This window comes from Camelus bactrianus, chromosome 13, assembly GCF_048773025.1.
Source record: "Camelus bactrianus isolate YW-2024 breed Bactrian camel chromosome 13, ASM4877302v1, whole genome shotgun sequence".
Classification (NCBI taxonomy): Eukaryota; Metazoa; Chordata; class Mammalia; order Artiodactyla; family Camelidae; genus Camelus; species Camelus bactrianus.
This window is the reverse complement of record NC_133551.1, coordinates 30,924,286-30,951,184: the sequence shown is the minus strand read 5'-3', so window position 1 is coordinate 30,951,184 and position 26,899 is coordinate 30,924,286. Positions and strand designations below refer to the sequence as shown.

The window sequence follows — 26,899 nt, the reverse complement described above, 5'->3', positions numbered from 1 at the left end:
TTTACCCAGTGGTTTGAGCATTCATTAGTGATTCTTGCCTGAAGCAGTTATTAGTATGGTATCTGCAAAATTGTGATTTTCTGATTCCGTCCTTCTTTCTATATATATTAACTAGCATTTCCCTCTAAGGAAGAATCTCTTCTCCTTTCCTTGCTGACGCCCTCCCTCTCTCGCTTCCTAGCTGACTAGTGGATTCTTTTTTGACTCAGTTAGTCATCAAATAGTACTGATACTTACTGTCATGTTCACATCGTCCCACATTTGGTTTGTGAAAGTTCTTTGTTCTGGCTTCTATGTCCTTTTCATTTGATCCCATCATTTTTGAGAACTTTCTTTCTTTATGGCACAACAAGATGTTCTAGGCTTGTCTTGAACTTTTTACACCCCAGTCCTGGTATCAGGCCTTTCCAAGAATCTTCATTCCCTTTTGTGGGTAATGGTTATTTCGAAACCAAAATCTGTGCTCCAAGTGTGTTCCTTGATGCTAGGGTGGTTGTCATTGCTCTGCCTTTGAGGAGATAGAGATAAGTGATGCATGGCCATTCATATATATATATATATATAAAATATCATCCAATACCACATGGTGCTTGCTTGCCTCCCCCTATCCCATATATGCATTTTCCATTCCCTTCAGTGTCAACATCAGCAGACAACAAAAATAGTCTCAGAGTAGCTGCATCCACGTCGCTGCAGCAACAGGCCTGCTAAGAGGGACTCGAGAGTTCTCTGCTGTTTTTGGAATGCAGTGCTTCTTAAAACTGCCGGGGAAAACGGTTTCCTAAACTTCCTCATTTTCCAAGTCACATAACTTAGGGAAGTCAAGTGACTTTCCTGAAGCCACACAGTGAACAGGTACACGAGCAAGAGCTACAAGCTAGGATGTTTGACTCCTAGGCAGTTGCTTTAGAGTAAAAATGAAACTTCCCAATTATATAGCTGCAGTTAAGAAAAAACAAAAGATGGTGTCCTTCTCCTGAAGGTATTTTCACACTGAGCAGTTCTGATAAAAACACCTTAGTTCTTCCCACAGATATTTTTATTTAATTGGTTTGGCTGTGGCTTGGGGATAGAGGGTTTTTAAAGCTCCCCGGGTGGTTCTGATGCACAGCCAAGCTTGGTAGCCACTGCTTTCGTGTTTAATGAGGACAGCAGTGGCCTCTGGGTTTAGCTGCTGCTTTGTATTTCTGTCAGTTCTCTGCTTCAGGGGCATTAAAAATTAGAATTGCTAAACATGGGTAGAAAATATTCTGGAAGGGTAGACATCAGAAAGTCCTGCAATGTTGGTGAGCTTGAGATCAGAGTCAGCGTCTACCATGTCCCCCCTGTACCTGCAGCCTGGCGTGTAAAAGCTGCTCAGTGAGGTTTCATAAATGACATAGTGATAGGGTTATGGAAGTGTTTTTTTACGTTTTTCAGGCCTTTCCATATTTATTGAATTTTAAAATAATAAACATACATATTCAGAAAGAAGATGTTGAGCAGCCTTAAAACGTAAAATGAGATCCCAGTGCAGAATGCATACCCAGCCTAAGGCATGTGCTGATGTGCTGTTGGCAGGAGGGCCCAGGGGCTTGTGAAGAGGGGCTTCATCTGAGTTAGAGACCGATAGGGGCAACGCCAAACTTCAGGATACAACCTTGTTATTATTACCTTTTTCTACTACCAAGTATTTATTGAGCTCTTATGGTGTAGTGGTGTGTGCTGAGCATATGAACTTTCATTATTTAAAAAAAATACCTCCTATTTGCTTAACTTAGGGATTCTGAAGAACTTTCATATAGCCACTGTGCCTTTATGGTATACCTGTAAGGTAGACATAGTTCAGATTTCACAGGTGAGAAAACTGAGATCAAAGAGGTGAAGGTTTTTAACCAAACTTCAGAAGAGTGAGGATTCTCTGTAGACTGTTTTTGGCTATATTCCCAGTGACCAGCACAGGATCTGGTACTTAGTCATGCTCAACAAATACTGAGGAATGAATATATGAATGCATGCATGCATGCAAGAATGAACGCATGATTGCCACAACGTTGTAAAGTGACTATAACTCAATTAAAAAAGTTAAAAAAAAAAAAAGAATGAATGCATGAATGAGTGATAGAGCAGAGATTCAAACTCAGATTGACTTCAAGTCCGGTGGTCATAACACCACATCCCCAGTGGGGAAGAAAAGAGGATCTCAGATCACAACAGAAGAACAATCTCTATAGAAAGAAGAGACAGCAGGTGAGGGATGAATTTTGATGAAAGACTCAGAGACTTGGGGAGGAATTAGGGATTGTGGACGCAGCAAGTGAGCATGACATTTGGAGATAGGAGACCTGCAGTCAAGTCCTAGCTCCGTTAACTAGCTGTGTGATCATGGGCATGGCAGTATACTTCTCTGAGCCCTGAATTCCTCATCTTGAAAGTGGGGTGAGTAAGACTACCTACTTCCTAAGGGTGTTGTGTAGACTGAAGGCAGTAATGTTCATAAACATATTTTGTAAATTCTAAAGAGCTATGCAAACGTTAGTTATTTTATTATCACTGTTGCTTTGGGGCTGGTGCCTGAAAGGTTCCCTGGAGATCACCACATTTCAGTTTCTCATTTTACCTCTTTAAACATGAGCCACAACTGGTCTTCATATTTGGGAAACAGCCAGCATGTATGCAGTGAGTACTTCAAAACAGGAGTTACGGAACGAGAATTCTACTTAAATTCCTGCACAAAGTAACATCAATTTTTAAGGCTTGAATGAAATTTGTTGCCCTGTTCAAAGTTGTCAGAGTGTTGGCTGTGTTTATTCTACTGCAATGAAATGCAAGTGGTGTGAAATTGAAACCTATTTATGAAATTTCCAAACATCTTTGTTTACTCCTGGGCACTAAACATGCTTGTATTTATAACAGACAATCAACAGTCCTGATCATTGCAGTTTAAGTAGTACCTTCAGAAATGAACGTATTTTGTTTTATTCCCTGTTCTTGTCATTTGATAGTTTTTACTCCAGTGAAGAAACAGAATCTGCTGAGAAGGTGGGAAGGAGGGGAAGGATGGCACAATGGGAAGAGCCAAGGCCCTTCTAGCTTGGAGACAAAGACTTGGATTCAGGTCCCAGTCCTGCCACTTTCTAGCTGTGTGACTTTGAGAAAAATCACTTAACTGCTCTGAGCTGTAGTCTATTCATCTGAAGAAAAAAAATGGGGCTATTAATACATACCCGAAAATGTCCTTGTGAGGATTAAAGGAAACACATGCCTGCAATTTCTTTAACTATTATAAAGGCTAATTGTGCCACTAGTCAAGGGAATTTCCACTAAAGTCATTGCAAACAGTAACTTGGGACACAGGAGTGAGAGGCCACTCAAAATAGCATTGCCTTCTTTCTCCTCGCCTTTCTTTTCCCTTATAGGTGGTTCTTCATTTGCCAGCAAACCCTCCACACCAACTGGATTGGGTGGAGGATTTCCACCTCTCAGCTCGCCTCAGAAAGCATCTCCCCAGCCTATGGGTGGAGGGTGGCAGCAGGGAGGTGGCTACAGCTGGCAGCAGACGCAGTCTAAGCCCCAGCCCGGCATGCCCCACTCCTCTCCCCAGAACCGGCCCAACTACAACGTGAGCTTCTCATCCATGCCTGGGGGCCAGAACGAACGTGGCAAAGGAGCAACTAATTTGGGTAAGGATGGTGGTCTGGAGCCTGGCTATAGGAAACTCGGATGGATGGATGTGTGAAGAAGGAGACAGAAAACACTTCCAGTGGTTTCTGAGGCAGTATTTTAATTGCAGAGACACAGCAGGATCTCTACGCCCGCGTTGTGGCTGGCGCTCCTGGGTCTGCCCGGCTCCTCGCGCTTCTGTCGTGTTGTGACCGTGGGCTCACTTGTCTGCCGCTGTCCACACTGAGACCAGATGGCGGGCAGGAACGTGGCTTTTTTTTTTTTGCCTCACTGTCATTAGCACCTAGCAGAGTGCTTGGCATGTAGTGGACACTGAGTATTGAATGGACGTAAGTGGAGGGATGGATGGATCTTGAAGCTGTCATTTCTTTGGAAGAGGAGATAGAAGAGAAAGGCTGGGAACCTTTCAAGCATTAGGTTCACATTTGCCCTTGGATCCCAATTAGAGGAGTGGACATATCTTGGATGTTTGGTCTTGATTATGCTCTGTTTGAAGGATGTTCCTGAGATCTTTGGGTTTCCTGTGACGGGTTTTTTCTTCTCCTCTCTCTTTTTTGAGTGAGATTTTTGATAATGTAGAAAAATGAATATGTTTGGCATTTGCAGGGATGATTAAATTTGAGTTTGTGAAAAGGCCTGTTATGCTCTTTTTACATTTCAGTTGGTTTGATCATACCCAAGAATGAAATGTACACACACATGATAAGGAAACAAGCCTTTCCCTCTGTGGAATATGGAAAAGGAAATTCTTCCACTTTTTCTAGGAGCTGTAGCTAACATTTATTAAGTGTTTATTATACGTCAGGAGCTAGTCTAAGCACTTTCATGTATTTTTTCGTATAATCTTCAAAACCAGCCCCACATTGTAGATGAGGAATCTGTGATAAAGCTGGATAAAGTCATTTCCTAAGTCCATACAGCTTGGGAGTGACAGAGCCAAGATTTGAACCTAGGCAGGGTGGCTGTGGAACCCCTGTTTTTCACCAGTCTCCTGGACAGGTGACTTCTCACAATTCTAACATGACAGGGAGTCTCTTGCTGGGAATACGTAACATCATGTTTGTTCTTTGATTGGCAGTGGAAATTCCTGGGCAATTCCATAGGGTTGCGTGGCTTCCCCTCCACTTTTATTTTGAGTAGATGGTGGATGAACATCTTCAGTGTAGAAAACATTGGAGATACGGCAGTGAACAAGACAGACAAAACCCCTAGTGTCAGAGCACTCACGTTTTAGGTGTGCGTGTGAGAGCATGTGTGTTCAGACTGCCTTGCAGTATTAGAGATGCAAGTGGGTTTCAATGCAGACGCCAACTTTGACTGATGGGCATGGACTGCATGGACTCCTGTGTTTTGGTTCTGTTTTTTTTTTTTTAACTTAAACATTTAAATAGCCAGGCATTCTTCTAAGCACTTTAAAATATTAATTTACCAATTCTCACAGAAACCTTATGAGGTAAGTAGTATTGTTAACACCACGCCCAGTTTACAGATGAGGAAACTGAGGTATGGAGCTGGTAAGGCGCTTATGCCCCAAGGTCACATTGCTCAGAAGGGACAGAGCTGGAATTCAAACCCAAGGAGTCTGTCTCCAGAGCATTTGCCCTTTGCTACCACGCTAGGCTGCTTTTCTGAACGGACTGAGAAACATCATGAGGCCAAAACCAGCTTTGGAGAAAAAGAGGACTATGATGGACTGAAAGTGTCAGCTGAGTGTGGGCAGGAAGGCAGTGGCATGCATGGATTTCAAGTACCAACACCCAGGACTCAGTCCTGTGACTGATACTAACTAGTTGTATGACTGGGGCCTGGGGGACAGGGGCTGGGAGGGAGCAGAGGGTAGAATCAAGAGTATCTTCCCCTGTAAAAAGATGGACCAGTGGAATGAAATTGTACAATTAGATTTAGTCTAGCAATCCAGCCTCGAGTCCTAGCTTTGCCATGGACACAGTATATGACTCTGAACAGATCTTGTAAGTTCTCCAGACTTCACTTTCCTCCTCTGTAAGATGAACATGACCCACGTTCCCATACCACACTCACCCCGTGGACTAAGGGGCTTAATGCACGTGAAAGCACCTTGAAGACACTAAGTGCTGTGACATAATGATATTATGTTGAAGAATAAAAACTGTCATGTTTTTTCAAATATGTTGTAGAAGGGAAACAAAAAGCAGCTGACTTTGAAGACCTGCTCTCTGGTCAAGGTTTTAACGCTCACAAAGACAAAAAGGGGCCTCGAACAATAGCTGAGATGAGAAAGGAGGAAATGGCTAAGGAAATGGATCCTGAGAAATTAAAGGTGAGTGAGCCCCTGACCCGGTGTGATTATCCTGTCTGACAAGGTGGCGTGTGGAGCTGTCGGTGTGGGACTAACCAACAGAGGGCGCCACGCTGGGTTTCTCCACCCACGGGCTTTCATTTGGTCCCTGCAGCTGAGATTGGAGGACATCTGTGTCCTTTAATAGCAAAGTAGTTTTGGGGAGTGTTACATATGCTGTTTCATTTCTGTCATAAATTGCACTTTATTCCATGGCATAGTAGTATAGATTTTCTTTGTGTGTTCAAATAAGCAATGGCATGCTTTAAGAGGTGATTTTGTTCTTCCGATGGCATTCTGAGCTACAGGTGAGTCGTCAGGATTTGGTGGTGAGAAGACTTCATTATTTATGTTCTCCTTCTGCCTTGAGAGCTTTATATTAGAGCAGATTGACCGGAGCCCCCAGGATCTCTTCTTTGCTGATAGAGAGAGAAATATAGATGTGCGTGGGGATGACTCGCTCCTGCACCACTAGACCTGGAGGTCTGGGAAGGTGGCTGAGAGGGAGGCTGAGGGAGGGGGTTCCTGGCTTCCCCACTGCTTCCTTCCATTTTAAGCAGAACATTTCCACTTTGATCTGCCTTTGATTCTGGAAATGTAGGTAAGATTTGATTGGGGAAAAAGCATGTTTCCCCATTTTCTTTTTCAAGTTTGCAAACCAGTGACTCTAACCCCCTTGTTTCATAGCTGAGAAAATGGAGACGTTACTTCGTACATGCGGATGGTATGAGGAGGGTGGTTCGTTTTGGAACAAGGGGGTGGTTATGGTGATGAGTGGTGTGAGGTGGTGAAAGACACTGTGCGGATCAGGGGAACTGGAATGCGTCGCAGACAGAGAGGCTGAGTTCCCACGGGGCGGAAGACAAAATAAGCGACCCTGTGACAGATGAGGAAGGCGAGGATCTAGTCTGTTACTCCAAAACCAGGACTAGCACAGCCAGTCAGGCTTACACATTTTGAAAAAAATACACCACTGTCTTCCAAGATTTCCCTGCGTGTTCCCAGATGCGGACATCTGTCGAAGGTGCACAGACCCGTTGATACTGTTTGGTGCACGATGCAGGATCCTTTGTCTGCATTTCCTTTTCACACCGTACATCAGCACAAAGGTTTCCTATTCTTTCCAAAAATACTGTGCTCCCTCTCAAGAACCTTTGTTCATTAGATAAACTCTGACAGTTTTCTATGAAAGAAAGTCATTTATGTCTTTTAAACCATGCTTGGTTGCTTGGTTGGTCCAAGGTACTTAACCATATGGGAGAGTGGCCATCATTGACCTTGACTGAGTCCCTGTTATGCATTAAATGCCGATGCATATTGTTCCAAACCTTTCGGTTTAATCACCTCGTTTGTTCCAACCATGAAGTTTCAAACTATGAATGCTTGCAGTTTGAATGAACGACTAAGTGTATTTGTTGATTTAACACACCTTTTTGAGCTTTACTCCGTGCCAGGCATGTTGTTCACTTTCTGAGTCATAGTGATATGGGGGAAGCTGAGTCATAGTGATATGGGGGAAGCAGTATCTTTCCTCAAACAGGTCTGCCTGGTGGCAGGGAAAGACAAACACACAATTACCATAAAATATGGCACATATCATGAGAGAAACATGTTTAAAAGGTAGCCCAGAGAAATCTATTCTTTTTTTCAAGGAGTATTTTTTGAGTGTCTATGTGTCAGACTCCATACTGGACAGAGCAGATAGCTGGGACCGGAATAGATGTGGTCTGTGCCCTCATGGAGTTTATACTTTAGGAGTAATTAACTCAGCGGGCCAGGAGGAAGGAATTCAAACTCTCAAAGGCAAATGAAATTTCTGAGCAAGCTTTTGAAATGATGATGAAGTGTTAACCACAAAGACAAGGCAGGCAGCGGCGGAGGAAGAGCATTCCAGGTGGAGGGAAGGTTTGGAGCATTAAAGTTCTCGATTATTGCTGGAGCAGGAGAGGTTTCCAGGGTCTCAGTGGAGACCGTCTGGACTTCAAAGCATCTGAATTTCTTCATTCCCCTTGTGTTTGCAGATTCTGGAATGGATTGAAGGCAAAGAGAGAAATATCCGAGCACTTCTGTCCACGATGCACACCGTGCTGTGGGCTGGGGAGACTAAATGGAAACCAGTGGGCATGGCAGACCTGGTCACGCCGGAGCAGGTGAAGAAGGTGTACAGGAGGGCCGTGCTGGTGGTGCACCCGGATAAAGTGAGTAGAACCTGCCTGCACGCATCGCTTGTCTGGTCCTCCTGTCCTGGGTTCATCAGCATGTGTCAAAATGTCAGGCTTTCAGCTTGCTGGTTATTAGGCCTTTTATGTGATAAAATAGTCTATGGGCTAAACAAATAGTTACACTTTATGAAGCAGAAGGAAATAAACCAAACCATGTATTACAAATAATGGACTGGGGGCTTTCCTTAGACAGGTGTCAGATTCACCGCTGACTAATTTTTAGGGATCAGATGTAAATTGTGTCCTGACTTACAATAATAAGGATGGGCTAAGAGCTGGACAGAGGAAAATACTCTCCTACAGAGATACAGTAGAATCTTTAGCCGGGATTATAGTGACAAAGCTTTAGAATGCAGTTGGCAGAATTGGTGAGGATCAGCCAAATATTCAAAATGGAACTAAATTCGTCACTATATTGAGTATGCTAGTTTATGTTTTCGTTGACGTACCTACACATAAACATGCTGTACATCGTCAGAAACTTCGACTAATGCACAGAATACCATAATACACAGAACCCTCCCTGGCAGAACTGGGCCACTTGCTGTTGTGTGGAACATCCCAGTCCTGTGATGGGAGGCTCTGACTGGCGTCCTGCTTGGGAACACATGCTTGAATCTAACGTGTTTGATTTTCATCTCGCCACACTTTTTGTGACTGATCTGCATAGAATGAACAAAACAATGTGTTTCAATGAATCAAAGAGGAAAAGAAACAACCCAGAGAACTCTACAAACTGTATACCTGCGTTCTGGGTCTCCAGGAACTTAACTTCTTTTAGAAATGGGAAAAATGGGTGTTTTGAAAGACAGCCAATCCATTGGAGATGGGCAGTCATGAACCTTTGTCGTCTGGGGGGTAATTCTAGAGAATGCAGGTGCATCTTGCGCTGCCCAACAAGCCTTTGGTATCTGCTCTGTGACTGTTTCCTGCTGCCATATGTGAATGGTGAGCTTTCTGTGGGGGTCATAGTCATTAGGGCCAGGTGGATTGGGCTGTAAAAAAGAGAAGTAGCCTAATAGAAAAACATTTCAATTATTTAGAGCCCACACAGTGGCAGTGAAAAATTTAATATAAAAAAACTTTGGTCTGTGGTATTTAACGCGTGTTTTATTTTTCCTCCGTAGGCTACCGGGCAGCCCTATGAACAATACGCAAAGATGATTTTCATGGAGCTCAATGACGCCTGGTCTGAATTTGAAAATCAAGGCCAAAAGCCCTTGTATTAACTTACGAGCATTTCCATTTCTGCTACAGACCTGTGTTAATGCTTAGTGTGTGTCACAGTTCTGAGGTTTTCACAGGTGAACCCAAAACTCCAGTAACGTGTATCCAGTACTAAACTGTTAAGTAACTCGTGAATTAATTCCTCATTGATAAGGAATGTGGATGTTTATTTTCTCAAGTCCCCACCGTAAAAGGTCCAAAGCAGGAGAGGAACTTTTAGTCAGATGACCTTGCAGAGTTTTACAACATTCCAGCCTGCCCTTTGGGGAGCCTACTTAGCATTTTGTTGGGAAATGGAAAACAGAGGCCACCAAAGGCATAACACCCATCTCATTGTCTGCGGATAGGATTAACGAGCAAAAGTTATGGTAGGATTACACAATGGATTTTAGCGAATGGTTTTTAGATTTTCTTGGAAAGATGTAATTTGAGCAATGGCTTTACATAGACTCCAGGAACACAACCACCAAGTATTTTTTTTTTTTAGTGGAAATTTACTATGGTCTGTAGCATAATACTGTTCACTTCTTTTGGTCAAGAGGACTAACCAATGTAAAAGAACCTGGATTGTGGAAAGTAATTAGACTACAATCCAGTGATTACTACCAACGCTTCCTGGATGAGCTAAAATTTAGTGAAAATGCTGACTAAAGAAAACAGGGACTCTGAGGATGTAGAAATCTGTATTCCTGGTCGGAAAGTTGGGCTGCTACCTTCTTCTCCTTTTAAAAAAACTGTGGTTGCCTGAAGAAAAAGTCTTAATACCATAACAACCCTAAACCTGATTTAAAAGAAACTTCTAATTTTGCCATAAGGCTTAATGCTCTTCTTTTTGCTTAGCAGAGAAAATGCTCTTAGCTGGGAGCAGGTTGGAAGGCAGTTTGGCACATTCACAGTTGATCAGGAAGGATGTTTAGTATGGACTCCCGGTCCTCCGGGTTTGCAAAGGGCTGTGGGAAGAGAAGACCGCACTGACTGCTGGTAACCAGACAGGTGCAGCTGCAGCCACAGCGCCATGCTCACTTCAGACAGAGTCAGATGGCTTGGCAGGATTTGCTTTTTTGAGGTTCGTCTTCCCACCTGATGAAATTGGACCCCTTGGATTACTGCAGTGGAGTTTATTGTTTTAAAAGTTGTTGGGGGTCCACACAGGCATATCTGTGAAAGCAACGCAAGAATGAAACCTTCGCAGACTTCAGACTGGTTGGATTTCGGTTCATTTTTGGCTGTTTCTCATTTGGAGGGGTAAGCAGTTGCTGTCCTGCGACTTTAGTAAAGCTCTCCTGGTGTGCACGTCCACAGTGCGCAGAGTAGATATATGCAAAGCAGATGGCAAAACGATTTTCATGCTAATCTTAAAAGGTTCATGCTCAATATCCTGAAAAGCTTTCAAAAGTTGTTTTTAAAAGACAATCATGTTTTTGGTTTCTATTTTTATTTTCTCGTGACAAACTGTACCGGAAAAGCAGCATGTCAAAAATACTTTATGTTCTATATTCGTTCTCTTTCTTTCTCTTTTTCCCTCCTTTTCTTTCTTGTTCTCTTTTTCTTTTTGTTACAAAGCTTCATTATTTATTTTACCTTTTGCTGACAATGTGAAACTCGCAGAAAATGTTCTTTTTAAATATACAGCTGTAAACTGTTCAGAGTAACCATAACAAACTAGATGTTATTTATTAACATATTATAAAATAATGTTTGATGCCGTATGTGCTTGTCTTATTTAAAATTGGAATGTGAGACATGTTGCTGTGATTTTTTTTCTCATTCACATTTGTAGATACTGCGTGAACTACAGTATATAATGATAATAATTAAAAGGATATTATGTGAATGTCACGTACATTTTGAGATGATAGAACTGTATTAGCTTTGTACCATGTTTGCATAATTCATCAATGCTCAGAATTTAAAAGATCATTAAACATTACGTAATTAGCAATGAGAAAGAATCTTACCTAACTTACATTTGGGATGTCCCTTATCTCTTTTCCAGATACATTATAATTCTGGACCCGTATTTATCAAAACTCTTAACATACGCTGACCAGCAGGTTTTTGCATCCCTTCTAAACATCTGGTTGTGACGGAGCTCGCTGTTGATCAGATTCACTGTTTCATTCATATTTATTGTAATATACTTTTTGTTTTGTAAATATGTTACACTCAACAAAATGTGATTGGTCTAAAATATTTGTAATGTATATTAAAAGGCTCAAAAATATTTGTAGAAACGTAAGTTATTTTTGCCTTCATAGGAATGTAACAACAAGCTTGACTTACACCCTCTGTCAGATTCACTTTTAAGAAGTTATGGGGCAAGAATACGAGAAGCATGTACTACATTTGCACCAAAATATAATCTGGCAGGATTCCTTGGTTTATACTTTAACCACCCCCACTGCCACTCTTCCCTCATGTGTAGACACACTGGATAATGCTGCATGAATGCTATGTTTCAGAAACAATCAGCATAGAAATCCCGGTCTTCTAGCTAGGATAGTAGATGGTTTATATACACAATCCCCAATTCCTCCATTGCAGGACTTTCAAAGATGCATTTGTGTGCTGAGGCAAAGGGATTGAGCCTGGGAGTCCGAGACTTTGTCATAGGAAACAGATCATTTAGGTCTTTAAGAAGAGAAGCAGCATGTTCATTTGGAAGCAAGTGCTGCAAATGAAAAGCATTTGAACTGTCACTGTTGTGTCTCTGTCTGGAAGAACGTTCAAACTGGACCCTAATGCTGCCGATGAAACCCTGCTGTTTAAGGAGTGAACACACAGGTGGAATTCCAGAACCAGTTATCACAGCAACAGGACCGTTCCTGCTGGAAACGTCTGTCAGGAAATTCAGGTCAAGTAGACAGGCTTTGGCGGTTCTACACATAAATCATGATGTTTGGGCGTTGTGATGCAGTGTTGGCTGGAGACCAAAAGACTGGATCTGAATCCTGTTTTTTCCACTTAAGGACTATCATATTGGGCAAGCTGCTTAAACTCTCTGAGTCTTAAATTTTATCACCTGTAAAACAGAGACGATTCTAACAACCCTGCAATGGAGGAATTGGGGATTGTGTATATAAACCATCTGTAATCAAGTGGGTACTCACTAAATAGTAACTAGTTACTGTAACTGATAGTCAGTAAGACAGAGTATATATGTCCCCTCCCCGCGGGGAGAATTTAAGCCTATTGCCGATAGGTATTGGGGTCAGTATGGGGCTGGAATTACACTGAACCCTCAGGTTGTGGGGAGTGAGTAGGAAAAGGCAACCAAAAGTAAAGTGTGCCTTGGCCCTTTTTTCTCTCTGGACTAACAGAAATCTGTCTGCATAGAATGGTAGACTTACATTGTAGGTTCTGTAAAGGGAATGGCTATGTATAAAGAAGTGGTGGTTGAGAGTTAGGGAGGAAAACTAACACTGACTGATTTCAGTAGTGCTGCATGATACTTGCATTTAACTTAAGCGCTAACGTGAGAGCCACCCCAGTGCGGACAGGATGCCACTGCCTCCATCTTGAATGTACTGCCCTTAGGTGCTATTATATATATTCATTTTCTCATTTAATTTTCAAAAAATTCTGAGAGGCAAACTTTGTAAATCCTAGCTCAGGAAATGGAAGCATGGAGAGATTGCCAGAGCTGAAGTTTGAGGTTAGATTTTTTTCTGTAGTATAGGGAGATATGATACTATATATGGTGAACTTTATTAATATTTGTGAATTTGACTGATATTTTGTGTATACTTTATACAAGATACTAACAGAGATGTAAGGGGAAATTAAATTAATGAATGGATTTGATTGCCCTGTTAAACAATAAGGGGTTATTTCTGATTACTATGATGGTTCCTGCCTTCTTGGTGCGTAAGATCTACTATGGGGAATGGTTGAAGTGCTGACTGTCTGACTTCAGATTTAAACTGTTTGGGGCTTGATCTCAGCTTCCCTACTCACTAATTACTATCTCAGCCTCAGTTTTCCCATCTGTAAAATGAACATAATAAAACCTAGTTCATAGTGTGAGAGAATTGAATGCAAGGAGAGAATATAAAAATTTATCCAAATAAGTCCTGTGGAGTCCTGGGCAGTGTGACAAAGGACACAGGCCTTATACTTCCAAGTAACACACTGACCGCAAGTTGGGGATAGGATTCAGCTTCCAAAGTTTTACTTCCTGGTTTTGGTAACTCTTTCATTCTTGAGGATACATAGAATGGGTTATGTGGAAGAACAATTTTCCAGTGGACATCTGGCAAGAGAAATGCAGATTGTCTCAGTAGATGGTTAAAGCCTCTGGCAAGATGGCTAAATTTCAGGTGCTTTAAAAACTGGAACAGACAGCTGGTGTGGGCAGGAAAGTTGCTGGAGACAAATACTGTCTCTGCATTTTTCTGATTCCAGACATTACCCTGGGGCAAACACCTTATCTTTGTGCTCCTCGCCATCTTCCAGTTTCTTATGGCTAAGCCTGAGGCTCTCAAACCAAACTGTGCCTCTGAAGTCATGTCACTTTTTTCCAGAACCATTCCCCTTCCATGGGACGGGCCTCACACTGACGTGGAAGGCTCCAGCAAACCCTTAAATATGGTTTTCTAGACACCTGCTGGGTGGTTGGGAATGGAGGGGTAAAGGAGGGGAAATGCAAGGGAAATTTGCACATAAATCCTCACCAATTAAGGGTAGAGTCTTCCTCATGGGTGCAGCTTTGCACTTCAGGAAGGAAACTTAAAAAAAAAAAAAAAAAAAACACCAGGCTTCCAGGGTTTGGGTGGTAGGCAGTTTCCCCTGAGTGCTTTAACTCAACGTGGGGAAAGAGAAGTTATCAGCGCTCTTGAATAGATTGAAGACTACAAAATAAAGAATGCAGTGTGATTCTGGATCTGTAAACTCTGCAGTGAGCCAGGGATTGGCAACACAATGTTCTTAGTGAGTGTACCTTCCATTTATGAGAAGTGGGAGGAGCTAGAAGATAAACTCACAAGTAATTAAACATGCGTTGAGACAATAATATGCTCAGTGTGGTTTTGAAAAAGGAAACTGAACAGGGATCCTGAAAGGTGGTGATGGTGAGACATTGTACTTACGTAGCCAAGGGAACCTGGATTCCCACGAACCCCTTTATCTTTCAGCCCTTTTGAAAATTAGGAAAAAGCAAGAGGAGCAGCAGCATAAGGTGAAAGGGTTGTCTGCTAGAATAAGGGTAAGTGGCCCATAATCCAACCTCCTCCAAAGACGTGTGTGAAGCAGGCAAGTTCTGTCCTTTCTGAGCCTTTCGCTGTAGAGGTAAAATAAAGAAGCACTTGGACCAGGTGGTTTTTAACGTCTTTTTCAGATTGTCTCCGCCAAGACAAAACTCTCCGTTCCTGTGAAGAAAGTGCTAAATTGCCCTGTGAAGTCTAAATTGGCCTTGGTTACCTGCAGACCTTGAGGTATAAAAATAAGAGCTATTTATTTAAAGGCTCATGAAAGCCTCAGGCACATACTTTGGTCTTTGTCTCTATAGATAACCTGGCGTATAAAGGAGAAAATGCTAGTGTTCGCAAAGTGCTAAAGTTGGTATTAAGCAAGGCAAGCTCATACAAAGGGGATCTCTCCGGGCCTCTTCTCTGGTGTCTGGTGCCCCAACCCTACCTCCGCAGCAGCCGCTGCTACGGAAACGCAAACAGGCGCACAAGCGCAGTTGGGGCTGAGAATGTAACATCAGAGTAACTGGGTATCCCTTCCTCCTCCACCGATAGTAATTCCCCTCCCCTCTCCATTTTTTCCGCCCTCGCACAGAGATTCTTTGTAGCCAGGAAGCGCGGTACTGGGTCTCCCGCGAGTGGGCTGCGGGGAAGGGACTCGGCCCGCGAACGCAGAGGTTCGGCGGAGCCGAGGTCCCAGCAGACCGATGGAAGGGAGGAGCGTGGGGCTGGTTTGGGGCTTCTGCAAACTCAGGAACTAGGAGTGGTGCTCGGGCGTCGACGTTACCCTGAGAGCGGGTTTGCGGGGAGGACCCGGCAGCGGGATCCGGGTAAGGGCGGCGCTATGAACTAGCTGGGGCAGGGCTCTGCGTGGCGCGGCCGGAGGAGATGCGGACCGGCGGGGGCGGGTTCCGAGTGTCCGGGGCGGGCTCGGGACCGGTAGGGGCGGGACTCTGAAAGCGGGGGCGGGGCTCTGAGCGGCTAGGCTGGGGGAGATCAGATTACATCAGATTTTTAAATAATAGCTATTTATTTAAAGGTTTGTGAAAACCTGTATAGATAAACCAGGGTGTGAAGGAGAAAATGCCAGTGTTCGAAAGCGCTAAAGTTGGTATTAAGCCGGGCAAGCCCATGCAAACAACGAGCTCTTCTGGGGCTCCCCTCTCGTGCCCCCACCCCAGCCCCCGCCACTGCCGGGCGGGGCTCCAGGCCGGGGCGGGCTCGGACCGGCAGGGGCGCGGTTCTGCGTGGCGGGGCGGGCTCGCGGCCCGGGGCCGGGTCTGGGCGGGGGCCCGGGCCGTGGCAGGAAGCCGGAAGCAGCCGCGGCTCCAGCTTGGGAGACATGGCGGGCGTTAAAGGTACCTCCGAGGTCCCCGGCTCGCTGGTCCTGCGGTGAGGTCGCCGCCTCGGCTCGGGGTTAATCCTGGAGCTGCGCCTTCAGCGCGTGGGCGGGGACCGGCCTCCCTGAGACCCGCCGCCCTCCCCGCCTCTCCGGGTGGGAAGGAGCTCTCTTGCTCCCATCGCCCCTTGGGGTGCGGGTGGAGGCGTGTTTCGGGGAACCTCACTCCTTTTTCTGCGAGGCTGCTGGCCTTCACGCCTTCTCCCGGCGTCTCCCGGACGCTCCAGGCGGAGCCCGCGCCGGGAGCGGTCCCTCCCTGGGAGACCCGGGCTAGCCCCGGAGGGCATCACCTCCCGGCTCCTTCTCAGTTCCTTGGATCGTCCCTCACCCCCTCCTCTGTCGAGTTTCAAACTGGATTTCCACTTCCTGACATGTCCACTCTAACGCCTCTCCTTCCTTTTCCTGCCACTTTGCTGAGTTTCCCATTTCTTGCAAAGGAGCCATTGTCTCCAGTCTTCTCGACATCTGTTGTTCCTGATGGCTTTTCCAGTTGGGCAGAGTTTGCAGGCGGTGTCAACGGGAAGCCCCCTGAAATGCTGTTTTTCTCGTAATTGGGGAGAGTAGATTAGGTGGGATTTTATCGTTGCTCTCATCAGCGTTTATTCATTTATGGACAAAGAAGGTAGTGTTTTGTGTAGTATGTGTTTTTGAATGGGACAGTTGATTAAAAAAAGGGGGGATACCAAGCACACCAGTTCCCTCATCGGTGTGCCTTCAGAGGGATGGTGGCCGGCAGCGGTGGGAGAGGTTATTGGAAGGCTTCCTGTTGGTTTCGTAGGACACCGTTAGATTTCTAATCTTTTGAATAGAGTAGCATAACTTGTTTCCATGTTGGAGTTCCTATCCTTGACATTTGTACCCAAAGATCTTCCCTCTCCAGTTGATCAACATGTGCTATAAACATGAGTGTGGATATATTTCTCCGCATGCGTGTGTTCACTATGAAATTTATCTGAATGTGTAAGCTGTTAGTAGCAGACACATTTTAAAATTATTTCTGGCTGACTTTTATATTCAGCATTAATTTAGAAAACATGATTTACTTGGACAGTGTCCCTTGTGTAATATATCCATTTGAAGCCAATGCAGAAAAAGATGACAAGTGAGAGCACTACACAGTGTTTAGTCATACTCAGAAACTATCAAACAATGATGTTTATGTGAGAATGTGTTAGAAATTGTGATGTAGTAGAAAGAAAGATAGGCTGTGAAATGGAAAAGGGCTTAAGGAATGGAAGCTTTTTACAGACAATTTGATGCAACTTTTAAAGGACTACTGTATGCCTGAGGCCTGGAATAAAAGGATAAATGGGAGGTTATTGTTGGGTAACAGAGCTAGAAATAATTGTTACTGTTTAAAGGGGGTGTGCTCAGATACAGTGGGAGCACTAGGTGGTGTTATAGGTTGAATGTATCCCCCAAATAAATATGTTCAAGTTCTAACTCCCCAGTATATGTGAATTTGATGGTATTTGGAAATAGGGTCTTGCAGTTGTAATCAAGCCAGGATGATACCAGATTAGATGGGCTCTCATCCAGTAACTAGTGTCCTTATAAGAAAAGGGAAATTTGGGCTGAGTTTGCAGGCGAGGGAAGAGGTGGTTCTTGGTCCCTTAGGGCTGCTGTCAGCTGGGTGGCTTAAACAGCAGACGTTTATTTCTTAGGTCTAGAGGCTGGGATCTCAAAGATGAAGATGCCAGCAGATTTGTTGTCTGGTGAGGGCCTGCTTCCTGGTTCCTAGGCATCTGTCTTTTCTCCAGGTCCTCACATGGTGGAAGGGACGAGGAAGATCTGTGGGGTCCCTCTTATTAGAGTACCAATCCCATTCATGAGTGCTCCACCTTCATGAACTAATCTCCTTCTAATACCATCTCACTGGGCGCTAAGATTTAATATACGAATTTGAGGGGGGTGGGACAAAGTCACTCCATCTTTTGCAGTGGTTTTGAATGAGGTCTGGGAGATTGAGTCACCTTGACTTACTGATTTTCTAGAAAACAGAGTATAGAGTTGGTGTCAATCTTTCAAGGTAGAACCTTCGAAGGGAAGAAGTGTGTGTTTTGGAGGAGAAGGTGGGGATGTTTCAATTTTACACAGGTTGAATTTGAGGTCCTTGTTGGCTCCCCAGACAGAGAAGTCCAGATTGGAGTTGGAGGCACGGGCCTAATTCTTAGGACCTCCTCTGGGCTGCAACATCAGTTGTGGCCGGGCCCTGGTGGTACTGGGGAGCTGTGGGTTGAATACAATGTCCCAGCAAGAGTGTGGAGTGACAGGAGAGATGAAGTTGGATTCCTGCTTGGCTCCAAGTTTAAGAGATGGTGGAAGATGCAATTCCTGAAAAAGCAAGGGGGTAAAGAGCATCAACCAGGGATAGAGTTGTGAACTTTGAGAGACTGGTGTCACAGAAGAGGTGTAGGGTTCCTAGCTTTGAATGGCCTAGAGGAGGGAGTCGTGCAGATGGTTGGGCACAAAGCCACTGAGGGAAAGATTGTCTACAAGGAAGCAATATGGGGAAAGTTACTTTTGTACATTTTTTTTTTCAAAAGTGACATGAAATGAAAATAATATATGAAACTGATAGTCCTTCCTTGCCTCCTAATGTCTGTACACTCCCAGATATTTGTAAAAAGAACCTTGGTATCTTCCTATAATAGTCTCCACAAATTGCCTCTTATAGTGAAAGGAAGCACTCAAAGCGTTAATTAGTTTAATCAGTTACTAATTTTGAGTATTAAGGAGTTTTTTCAGAAGAATCTTTGGGTAATTCAGTGTCCTGTGCTTTTGATTTCTCCCTTTATCAAAGAACACTGCTAAAGTGAGCAGATTCCTGCCACAGTCAACATTTGCTTACTGAGCACCTTGCGTAGATTGTCTCATTTAACTCCCACACACTCCCTAATAAGGTGGCACCATTATTCCCATTTTACAGGTGAAAAAAAGCAGCTTTAAAGCTTCTACCCAAGGTCATACAACCAGTCAGTGAGAGTTAAGATTTGAACCCATGTTGGACCCATGTTGGTGACTCGGAGCTCAAGATTTTTTAACAACTCTCATATTGTCTCCCACTCAGCAGCACAAAACGGACATGTTCCTACCCTATCAAAGATTAATGTCCAACAGATGCGGGGACATGAATATTCAGTGGCTACTAGTTGGGAAGCATTTTCTATGAAGCCATGAACGCAGTCTTCAGACACCTGAAGCACTGTGGTTTGGGGAGGCAAAATGATCAAAGGGTGTATATTACAGGGAGGCAGTTTGGGCTGCAATTTAAGGAAAGAGGGTTTTCAGCTTTTAAAAACCGTCAGAATGAAATGGCCTGCTTCAGGTGGTAGTGAGTTTCCCTTCACTGGAGTTACATCGACTGGCTGGCTGGCTCTTGTCACAAACGTGGGGGGAACCCACCCATTAGATAGGGGTTGAGTTCTAGGCGTGCTTGAGCTCTTTCTCCACCTGATGAGTCAGAAGTGACGGACGCAGGTGGTCATTTGCTAGTCAGATGTAACATCAACTAATGAAATAAGGAAATCACTTCTCTTACTTCAATTTAGGACCTTTTATTATTTCTTAATTAATTTTTAAAATTGAGATAGAATTCACATACCATAAAATTAACCTTTTTAAAATGTGAAAAATTCCGTGATTTTTAGTAGATTTCAAGGTTGTGCAACCATTACTACTTTCCAATTGCAGAACATTTCATCATCCGCAGAAGAAACTCTATACCAAGTAGTAGTCCCGCCCCATTCCTCCCCTCCTCCCTCAGCCCCTGGCAACCACTGGGGCTTAACAACTCTTGGCTTTATTTTTCACAGCTCTTGTGGCTTTGTCCTTCAGTGGGGCTATTGGGCTGACTTTTCTTATGCTGGGATGTGCCTTAGAGGATTATGGGTAAGTTATCATTTCAAAAAGAACTATTCTTTTTGTGTCTTTGTCACTATTACCAATACTGTGGGTATTAGAGTGTTTGGTCAGTGTAGCACTGAGCTCTAACCAATGAGTTAATGAAGCCCAAATTTTGAATCAAGTCCCATCCTGGGTGAGTTGTATTTGTTCACAGAAAAGCTCGTTTTAAAACTGATGTAAACACTTAATGAGCATTTATTGAAAACCTCCTCTGGACCAGTAGGGATTCAAGAATGAAGAGACAGAGTCGTGTCCTCAGGGAGCTTACAGTTCTAGTTGGGAGTGAGAGACAGGCAAACAGTCCAGCTAGTAAGTCAGCTCTGGTGGAGGGTATGTACCAAGTGCAGTGAGAGCTTCAAGCCAGCGAGTTCCCCAGGGAGCGTCAGGGAGGGCTGCGGGGAAGAGGTTGTCTTTAAGCTGAGACCTGGTGGATGAATAAATTTATCAGGCTGATGAGTTAGGGGGAGGGCATTCCAGACAAAGGAATGGGCTCCGAGCGTTCGAAGAACAGAAAGGCTGCTGTGGCTACAGTTTAAGCGAATGGAGGGAAGATGGCCCAGCATGAATGGAAGAAATTGGCCTTATAGATCATGTGAGGCTTTGTATGCCAGGATAAGGCATCTGGGTTTTATTCCAAACATCTGAAAGCTTTCCAATGTGTGCACACTCCAAAGATCACTACTGAACCAGCGTGTGCAAAGCACTGTACTGTGTTCTATAGAGACGGCAAAGATAACTAAGGGAAGCTTCTGCCCTTAAAGAAATTACAGCTCAGTAATACAGAAACCCATAGAGTCTAGATTTTACACTGTGTGGTTGTTCCTTCACACAATGTAAGCTATCTACACATTAATGGATTAGTAATTTTTAATGATCACTCCTTATCTATTTCTGGTAGAAATCATTTTATGTACTCATATTGACAACTGAATAAATAATTTCTGACCTGGACCTTTAAAATAATATTAATTTTGAAACAGTAATGTATCTTTAAATATCATATAACTGCATCTTTTCTTTTTGGGTTTCTTCTGGGTCCAACGGACAGCGTTTACTGGCCCTTGTTCGTCCTGATCTTCCATGCCATCTCTCCCATTCCCTATTTCATCGCCAAGAGAGCAACGTATGACTCCGATGCAACAAGCAGTGCCTGTCGGGAACTGGCCTATTTTTTCACTACTGGAATCGTTGTTTCTGCCTTCGGATTTCCTGTTATTCTTGCCCGGGTGGCTGTGGTAAGTTTGGTTGTCTGTTGTTTTGCCCAGTTATTGCTGAGTTTCCGTCAAAGGCCTGTGCCTGGAACCACAGTTTTATTTCCATCACTGTTTTTGGTTTCTCTGATCCCCCATTTTAGAGCTCCCTGTCAGCATCCTGCCCGTGTTTTTCAGAGTGCTTTCTTTGTTTCCCTTACTGCTTTTAGCCTGACCAAGGGATTTCTTGCTTTTTCTATAGTATCCTATTTTCTGGAGTTGTTCTGAAACCCTTGCCTCTGATCTTAGGGCAATCCAGAGACTAGTACTCTTATACCTCCACAACAAACATCAAAATGAGTCCTGATTACCTAGTTCCAGTGTGTGTGTGTGTGTGTGTGTACACACATACATGTGCCCATGTGTGTGTGATGCGGAGGTATTCTCCAAACCACGATGGAACAATTCTTCCACACCACCTGGGTGTCCGCCAGCTCTGACTCTTGTCTACCTGGAGGCAGCAGATTCCGTAGGTTAAGGGCCCAGTCCCACAAGACTGCCCGCCTCTTCACATGCCAATCACAAGTCCAGGTTGTCACCTGTGCTTCTGGCTGACAGGCTATAAAAAGGTTCCCGGTAACCCCCTCGGTGGGTTCGATAATTTGCTAAAACTCAAGAAACCTGTTTACTCACTAGATTACCAGTTTATTGTAAAAGGATATGGCTCAGAACCAGCCAGGCTGGGGAGATGCATGGGCCTAGGTGTGGGAGAAGGGCACAGAGCGTCCACGTCCACTTTCCCCAGATCACCAGATCATCAACCTGGAAGGTCTCCGAGTGCCATCCTTTTGAGTTTTTGTGGAGGCATCATTACACAGGCATGACTGAGCAAACCATTGGCCGTTGGAGATCGAGTCAACCCCCTGCCCCTTTCCTCTCCTTTTCCTACACCTCCTTTCCCCTCACATCCCCAGAGATTAGGGGCTGAGACTGAAAGGTCTAACTCTCTAGTCACGTGGTTGTCTCCTGCAACCGGCTTCCATCCTTAGGTGCTTTCCAAAAGTCACCTCATTCACAGAAAAAAAAGTCACCTTTATTACTCTCATCACTTAGGAAATTCCAAGGGTTTTAGAAGCTTTGTTTAAGAAATGGGGACAAAGACCAAATATATATTTCTAATTATAAATCACAACATCTCAACATCATATCAAATTCTTCTCCTGCAAATAGGATCATGGACACAGTTCTCAACACAATAGGCATATGCTGAGGGAAAACTGTATAGCAACTAGAAAATACAATGAATAAGAACATCTTCATACTGTTGATGAAAAAAATTAATCAATAGTCAACCTAAGAAAGAAATGGAAAATTGTGTTCGAGCTGACCTGAGGATTATAACTGGGGAGACAGTCTTCCAGAAAAGAAAGTTCCATCTGTTCCACCTGTTCCAGGTCAAAGGTTTTGAGATAAAGGGTTATACGTCAAATAACGTATTATTGACAGTTTACACAATCCAGATCGGCATGTATAAAGCAAGTAGTGGGTCATGGGTCATCGTGGCCCCTGACAAGATGGAAGGTTATCTTCTAAGCAGTTGTAACCCTTTATGAGATTAAGAAGGAACGTTATCTCCTAAGGAGGCCTGGTTAATGCAGATGCACAGTAAGCACTAAAGGGGAAAGAGAAGACACAATCAGGCAGAGAAAATTTTTATGTTTAATTTTTCTTGTCTTGCCATAAAATGTGCATTTTATTTCACCAATATCCAATATAAAAATTTTTCTTTTATCTCTAAAACACACATTATGGGTATAATTTATAAAGTTCTTTGATGTTCACTGTCTTTCATACTATTTGCTTTTATTTCACCCAATTACATACTGTTTCAATTTCATGAAACTCTTGTGTGGGTCACTGAATATCAGATCTGCACAAGTGTTATTTATTCATACAGTAAACATCTTTGGAACATATGCTATTTGTAATAAGACACTGGGAATAAGAACCAGATACTGTCTCTGTTCTCAAAGAGCACAGAAACTAGCCTGATGGGTAAGTGGTCTATAAATGTGCTCTGTGTGGTAATTAAAAAATGATCAGAATGTCACTGGAGCATGAAGAAGAGAGAAATTACAGCTGGGATTTGATGTGCCCCTCTAAGGATAAATAGGGTCTTGATTGAAGTCGGGAAGGCTATTATATGGAATGGTACCCAAGTGCGAAAATGAAATACATGGAATAAAGAACAGTCCAATATGATGGAGCAAAAAGGGAGTGGTTGAAACTGAGGTTGGAAGGCTGGGGAAGCCTCGCTGGGAAGGGTCTGGAAGGCCATGCCAGTTTGGACTCTGTCAGATAACAGAGAAGCAGTGAAGGTTTTTGAATGTAAGATTGTCATGATCTTACTCTTCTTGTACCTTAGACTAGTACTTAAATTCTGCTCTAAAGATTTCTGTTTTTACCTTTCAGTACCCTACCACATTTTATGAAGAAACTTTCATTGTTTTCTATTGGCTGAATTAAAACAAAACAAAACAAATGCCCACTAGAGGGTACTCTCACCCCCAGCTGTGCCTCTGTGAAACCATCTGCCACACTGGAAAGCTCTTTTTGTTTGCATGCAGATTGTTATTTAAAATCTTTTCTTGCCTAGAAAAGAAACAGATCATCCCATAACTCTCCAATTCCTATTTTTGTGAAAGAAGGCAAAGCATACAGGACTTTCAGTGCCCAGTATTGTAACTGGAGCCTTTGTAATCTTGCTTCATGTATTTTACTTGAGATCGCCATTGTCTACTGAAAACAAGTAGGGAAATACGTCTAATGGGGAAAATGTTAAGGACGATACTAGACTTCATTAACAAGCATCACGAAATAATTGGACTAATTACTAAACAGTTCACTGTCTTCTGCCTATTACGTTATCAAGCCTTTTAGCAGTTTTATGTAATATTTCATTGCATGTTTCTAATGCAGGAAATAGATATGCAAAAAGTGCATGTGAAGAAAGTAAGATTTAATCCTCTTTTCTTGTGTTTCAGATCAAATGGGGAGCCTGTGGCCTGGTGCTGGCAGGCAATGCGGTCATTTTCCTTACAATTCAAGGTTTTTACCTTGTATTTGGAAGAGGAGATGATTTTAGCTGGGAGCAGTGGTAGCACGCACTTTATTCTGACAAAATGCATTTAATCTTAGAATTCATACTATATGTATACATGTGCACATGTGGCCTTTTACTCTGAAATTTAATATGCTGGTTTTTTATACCTTTGTAATCAGGTTCACTTTTAGGAGGACTACATGGGAAAAAGGTTAGTTTTATTCCCAGCCAATGACCTCTCCATCCCGTTGAATTATGTTACTTGTTTAGCTGTTCGTATAGTCAACAACGGTGCTCTCAGAAGATATGTTCACAAACACAGGCTTGTAGACAGCTGTGCGCTGCCTCGCCACCTTAGGCCCGGGGATGTGCTTGGGCGGGCACGGAACGCTGGGGCTGTCTCAGTTCCGCTCAGGACTGCCAAGATACACTTGTGGCCCGGGGAGACAGAGGTGGCTCCCTCTTCGTGTTGCAGACTCGTGCTTCTCAAAGTGTGGTCCATAGGCCAAGAGCACCAGCATCTCCTAGGAGCTTATTACAGAAGCAGATCTGAGGCCCTGCCCCCAAGCCAGTGCATTCTGATGAGATCCCAAGCGAATCGTACGCACGTTAAAGTCAGAGAAGCGCCGTCATGGAGGAATAAGTATTGCTTCCCCTTGGCCGGACCACTTAACCTCTCTGGGCGTTAGCTGCTCATTTGTAAACATTGTTTCACCTGCCCCTCATGTTGAGGCCCAGTTCAGCCTCTCTTTGGTATTTGTGAAGTGTCCGAACCTATAATATATAGGCTGTTCCTCACATTTGTGAAGTGGGAACAGCTGTGGCTTCACAGTGTCTGAAAGGCAGTGGTTGTCTTCACAGTGCTGGGGGGACAGAGCCCCCACTGGGAATCAGGGGAGTGGGGCTGGGCTGGAACCAGCCCCTGCTTTAGCAGGAGGGGGAAGAATGGATACGTAACACTGTGTTTAATTTCCCTTTATAATCTGACGTTTCTCCCCAGTTCCTTCCCCCGGGCTGCTCTCCACCCCACCCACCCCCACCCCAACACACACACTCCCAGCAGTCTAATTTGCCCTCACTTCTTTGTGGCTGTGGCTTCTTTCAACAGAGACCTGGAACCAAGTAAGCAAGCAGAAGGTGAGCTGCTTAATTTTATTTACATGTTGGTGTACTTACTGTCTTTCCTGTCCTGTAGGACTTTAAAAATATATATATAATACTTTGTGCCACTTTTAAATGAATCTTTGAGAACTCATGTCAGGCTGGGTCCCGTAATCACAGTTTTTCTAGTTCAACTTTTTATCCAAGACCTATCGAGAAAGGGAAATATAGGAAATAGAACTGCTTAATTAAAACATAAGGAATGATTGTAAAGCCTTGTTAATGTGTAAAGACTGACGTACATTCAAAACACTGAAACTCTGAACTGTAACCCCTTCAGATTCTGGCATGATGCTGGGATCAGGAGAAAATAAAAGTGATACTTTAGCCTTGTGCACAAGTTTATGTCTTCAATATTCTATGTGTGTATAGAATTGTTAAGGTTATTTCCAATATTTATATTAGAAAAATTCTATAGACACTTTGTAATTTTAACCAACATTTTTAATTAATACTTGCACTTACCATATTGTAATAAATTTCACTTTTAACACAAAAGAAGAGTTTAATTTTAAAATTCTTTCTTCTGATGTCGCCTTGCTTAAAAGGTAACAAAAAAAGAAAATTTCTTGCTGTTCTGAAATGTGCAGTTTTAAGCAATAATCTGTCCTGCATCAGAATAATAGCAATAAGTTGTAAGATACCTTTTGGATGTGTTGTTGGCTTTATAATGGCTTTTCTTTTCCTAAGATGGAAATGCTGTTTACTTTGTACTATCTTTTGCAAAAGTGTCTTTGTTGCTTATAAACGTTTTAAATAACCAAGATAGCCTTAATATGTGGCCTTCAAGTGTTGCCTCTTGATTGTATTTCCAGAATGATACGAAGTACTTGTGTATAGAATATTTGTAGTTACTCCCTGTTAATGGAATGGTTTATCGAAATGGTAGATTATTGGATTTGCTACGTGTCTGAAACAGAGGCATTTATTCTGCAGCGCCAAAGTATGATTTAGGTAATCAGTGTCAGTAGGAAATATTGCTGAATATGAATGTGCAATACAAAAGCTTTGTTCTTGGTAATACAAATTTTGGGTATTTTTTCTTCCTTATAAAAGTTTCATTTTTTTTTCCCCAAAGACCATAGAATATATTTCGGAGATTCCAAGCACATTGATTCCATTCTAAAACTGAGAATGGACAGGAAAAATTGCCCACAGCGAGTAATCTTATGAAGAGATTATCACATTACAAACAATTGGCTTACACTTTGAAACATTTTTCCCACAGAAACGGTGTCATGAGTTGGTTAGGGGGTTACCAAGCCACGCCTTCTGGAGAGGGCGAAACCCTGACTTAGCAGACTCAAGGGACGCTCCTGAGTTTTGGGTCTTGGAAACAGGGTGGTGTGGACAGTTTAGAGGAAGGAAAGTGTAAATTTCCACCTCTTTTCCTAAGAACAGGGTCTTTCTTACTTCAATTTTTGCAGCCCTTTCCATCGCCTAATGCCCTGGGGTCCATTAAACGTGTGTGGTTTGCTGGCCTCCTCTCTGGACTCGAGGCTTCCTCCTCGCCTGCCCCACCTCC

General features: G+C 43.3%; 2 protein-coding genes across 8 annotated transcripts in view; both read left to right on the top strand.

Moving 5' to 3' along the window:
* DNAJC6 (DnaJ heat shock protein family (Hsp40) member C6) overlaps positions 1-11,653 on the top strand; it is a 127,908-nt gene extending 116,255 nt beyond the window's left edge. For 5 of the 6 annotated variants that reach the window (XM_074376323.1, XM_074376325.1, XM_010949555.3 and 2 more), the window contains 4 exons: positions 3,399-3,662; positions 5,820-5,962; positions 8,002-8,178; positions 9,330-11,653. In XM_074376323.1, the coding sequence (XP_074232424.1) occupies positions 3,399-3,662; positions 5,820-5,962; positions 8,002-8,178; positions 9,330-9,431 (686 nt within the window). In that variant the 3' untranslated portion in view covers positions 9,432-11,653. The remainder of the gene's footprint in view (positions 1-3,398; positions 3,663-5,819; positions 5,963-8,001; positions 8,179-9,329) is intronic. The other variant, XR_012511187.1, reaches the window with a different exon arrangement.
* Positions 11,654-15,835: 4,182 nt separating this feature from the next.
* Positions 15,836-26,401, top strand: LEPROT (leptin receptor overlapping transcript). 2 transcript variants are annotated; one of them, XM_074376326.1, is made up of 4 exons: positions 15,836-15,973; positions 19,830-19,905; positions 20,969-21,155; positions 24,155-26,401. In XM_074376326.1, exons 1-4 carry the CDS (start codon positions 15,958-15,960, stop codon positions 24,269-24,271), a joined length of 396 nt encoding a protein of 131 aa, XP_074232427.1. In that variant the 5' UTR covers positions 15,836-15,957; the 3' UTR covers positions 24,272-26,401. The 2 variants fall into 2 exon arrangements, with proteins under 2 accessions (XP_074232427.1, XP_074232428.1); XM_074376327.1 differs by lacking the exon at positions 15,836-15,973 and adding an exon at positions 16,609-16,636.
* Positions 26,402-26,899: the final 498 nt, after the last annotated feature.

What these genes read in the sequence shown, in the direction of transcription:
- LEPROT (XM_074376326.1), top strand. An exon ending in TGTGCCTTAGAGGATTATGG is followed by an intron (nt 19,906 to 20,968) that starts GTAAGTTATCAT and finishes TCCAACGGACAG; the next exon opens with CGTTTACTGGCCCTTGTTCG. An exon ending in TTCTTGCCCGGGTGGCTGTG is followed by an intron (nt 21,156 to 24,154) that starts GTAAGTTTGGTT and finishes CTTGTGTTTCAG; the next exon opens with ATCAAATGGGGAGCCTGTGG.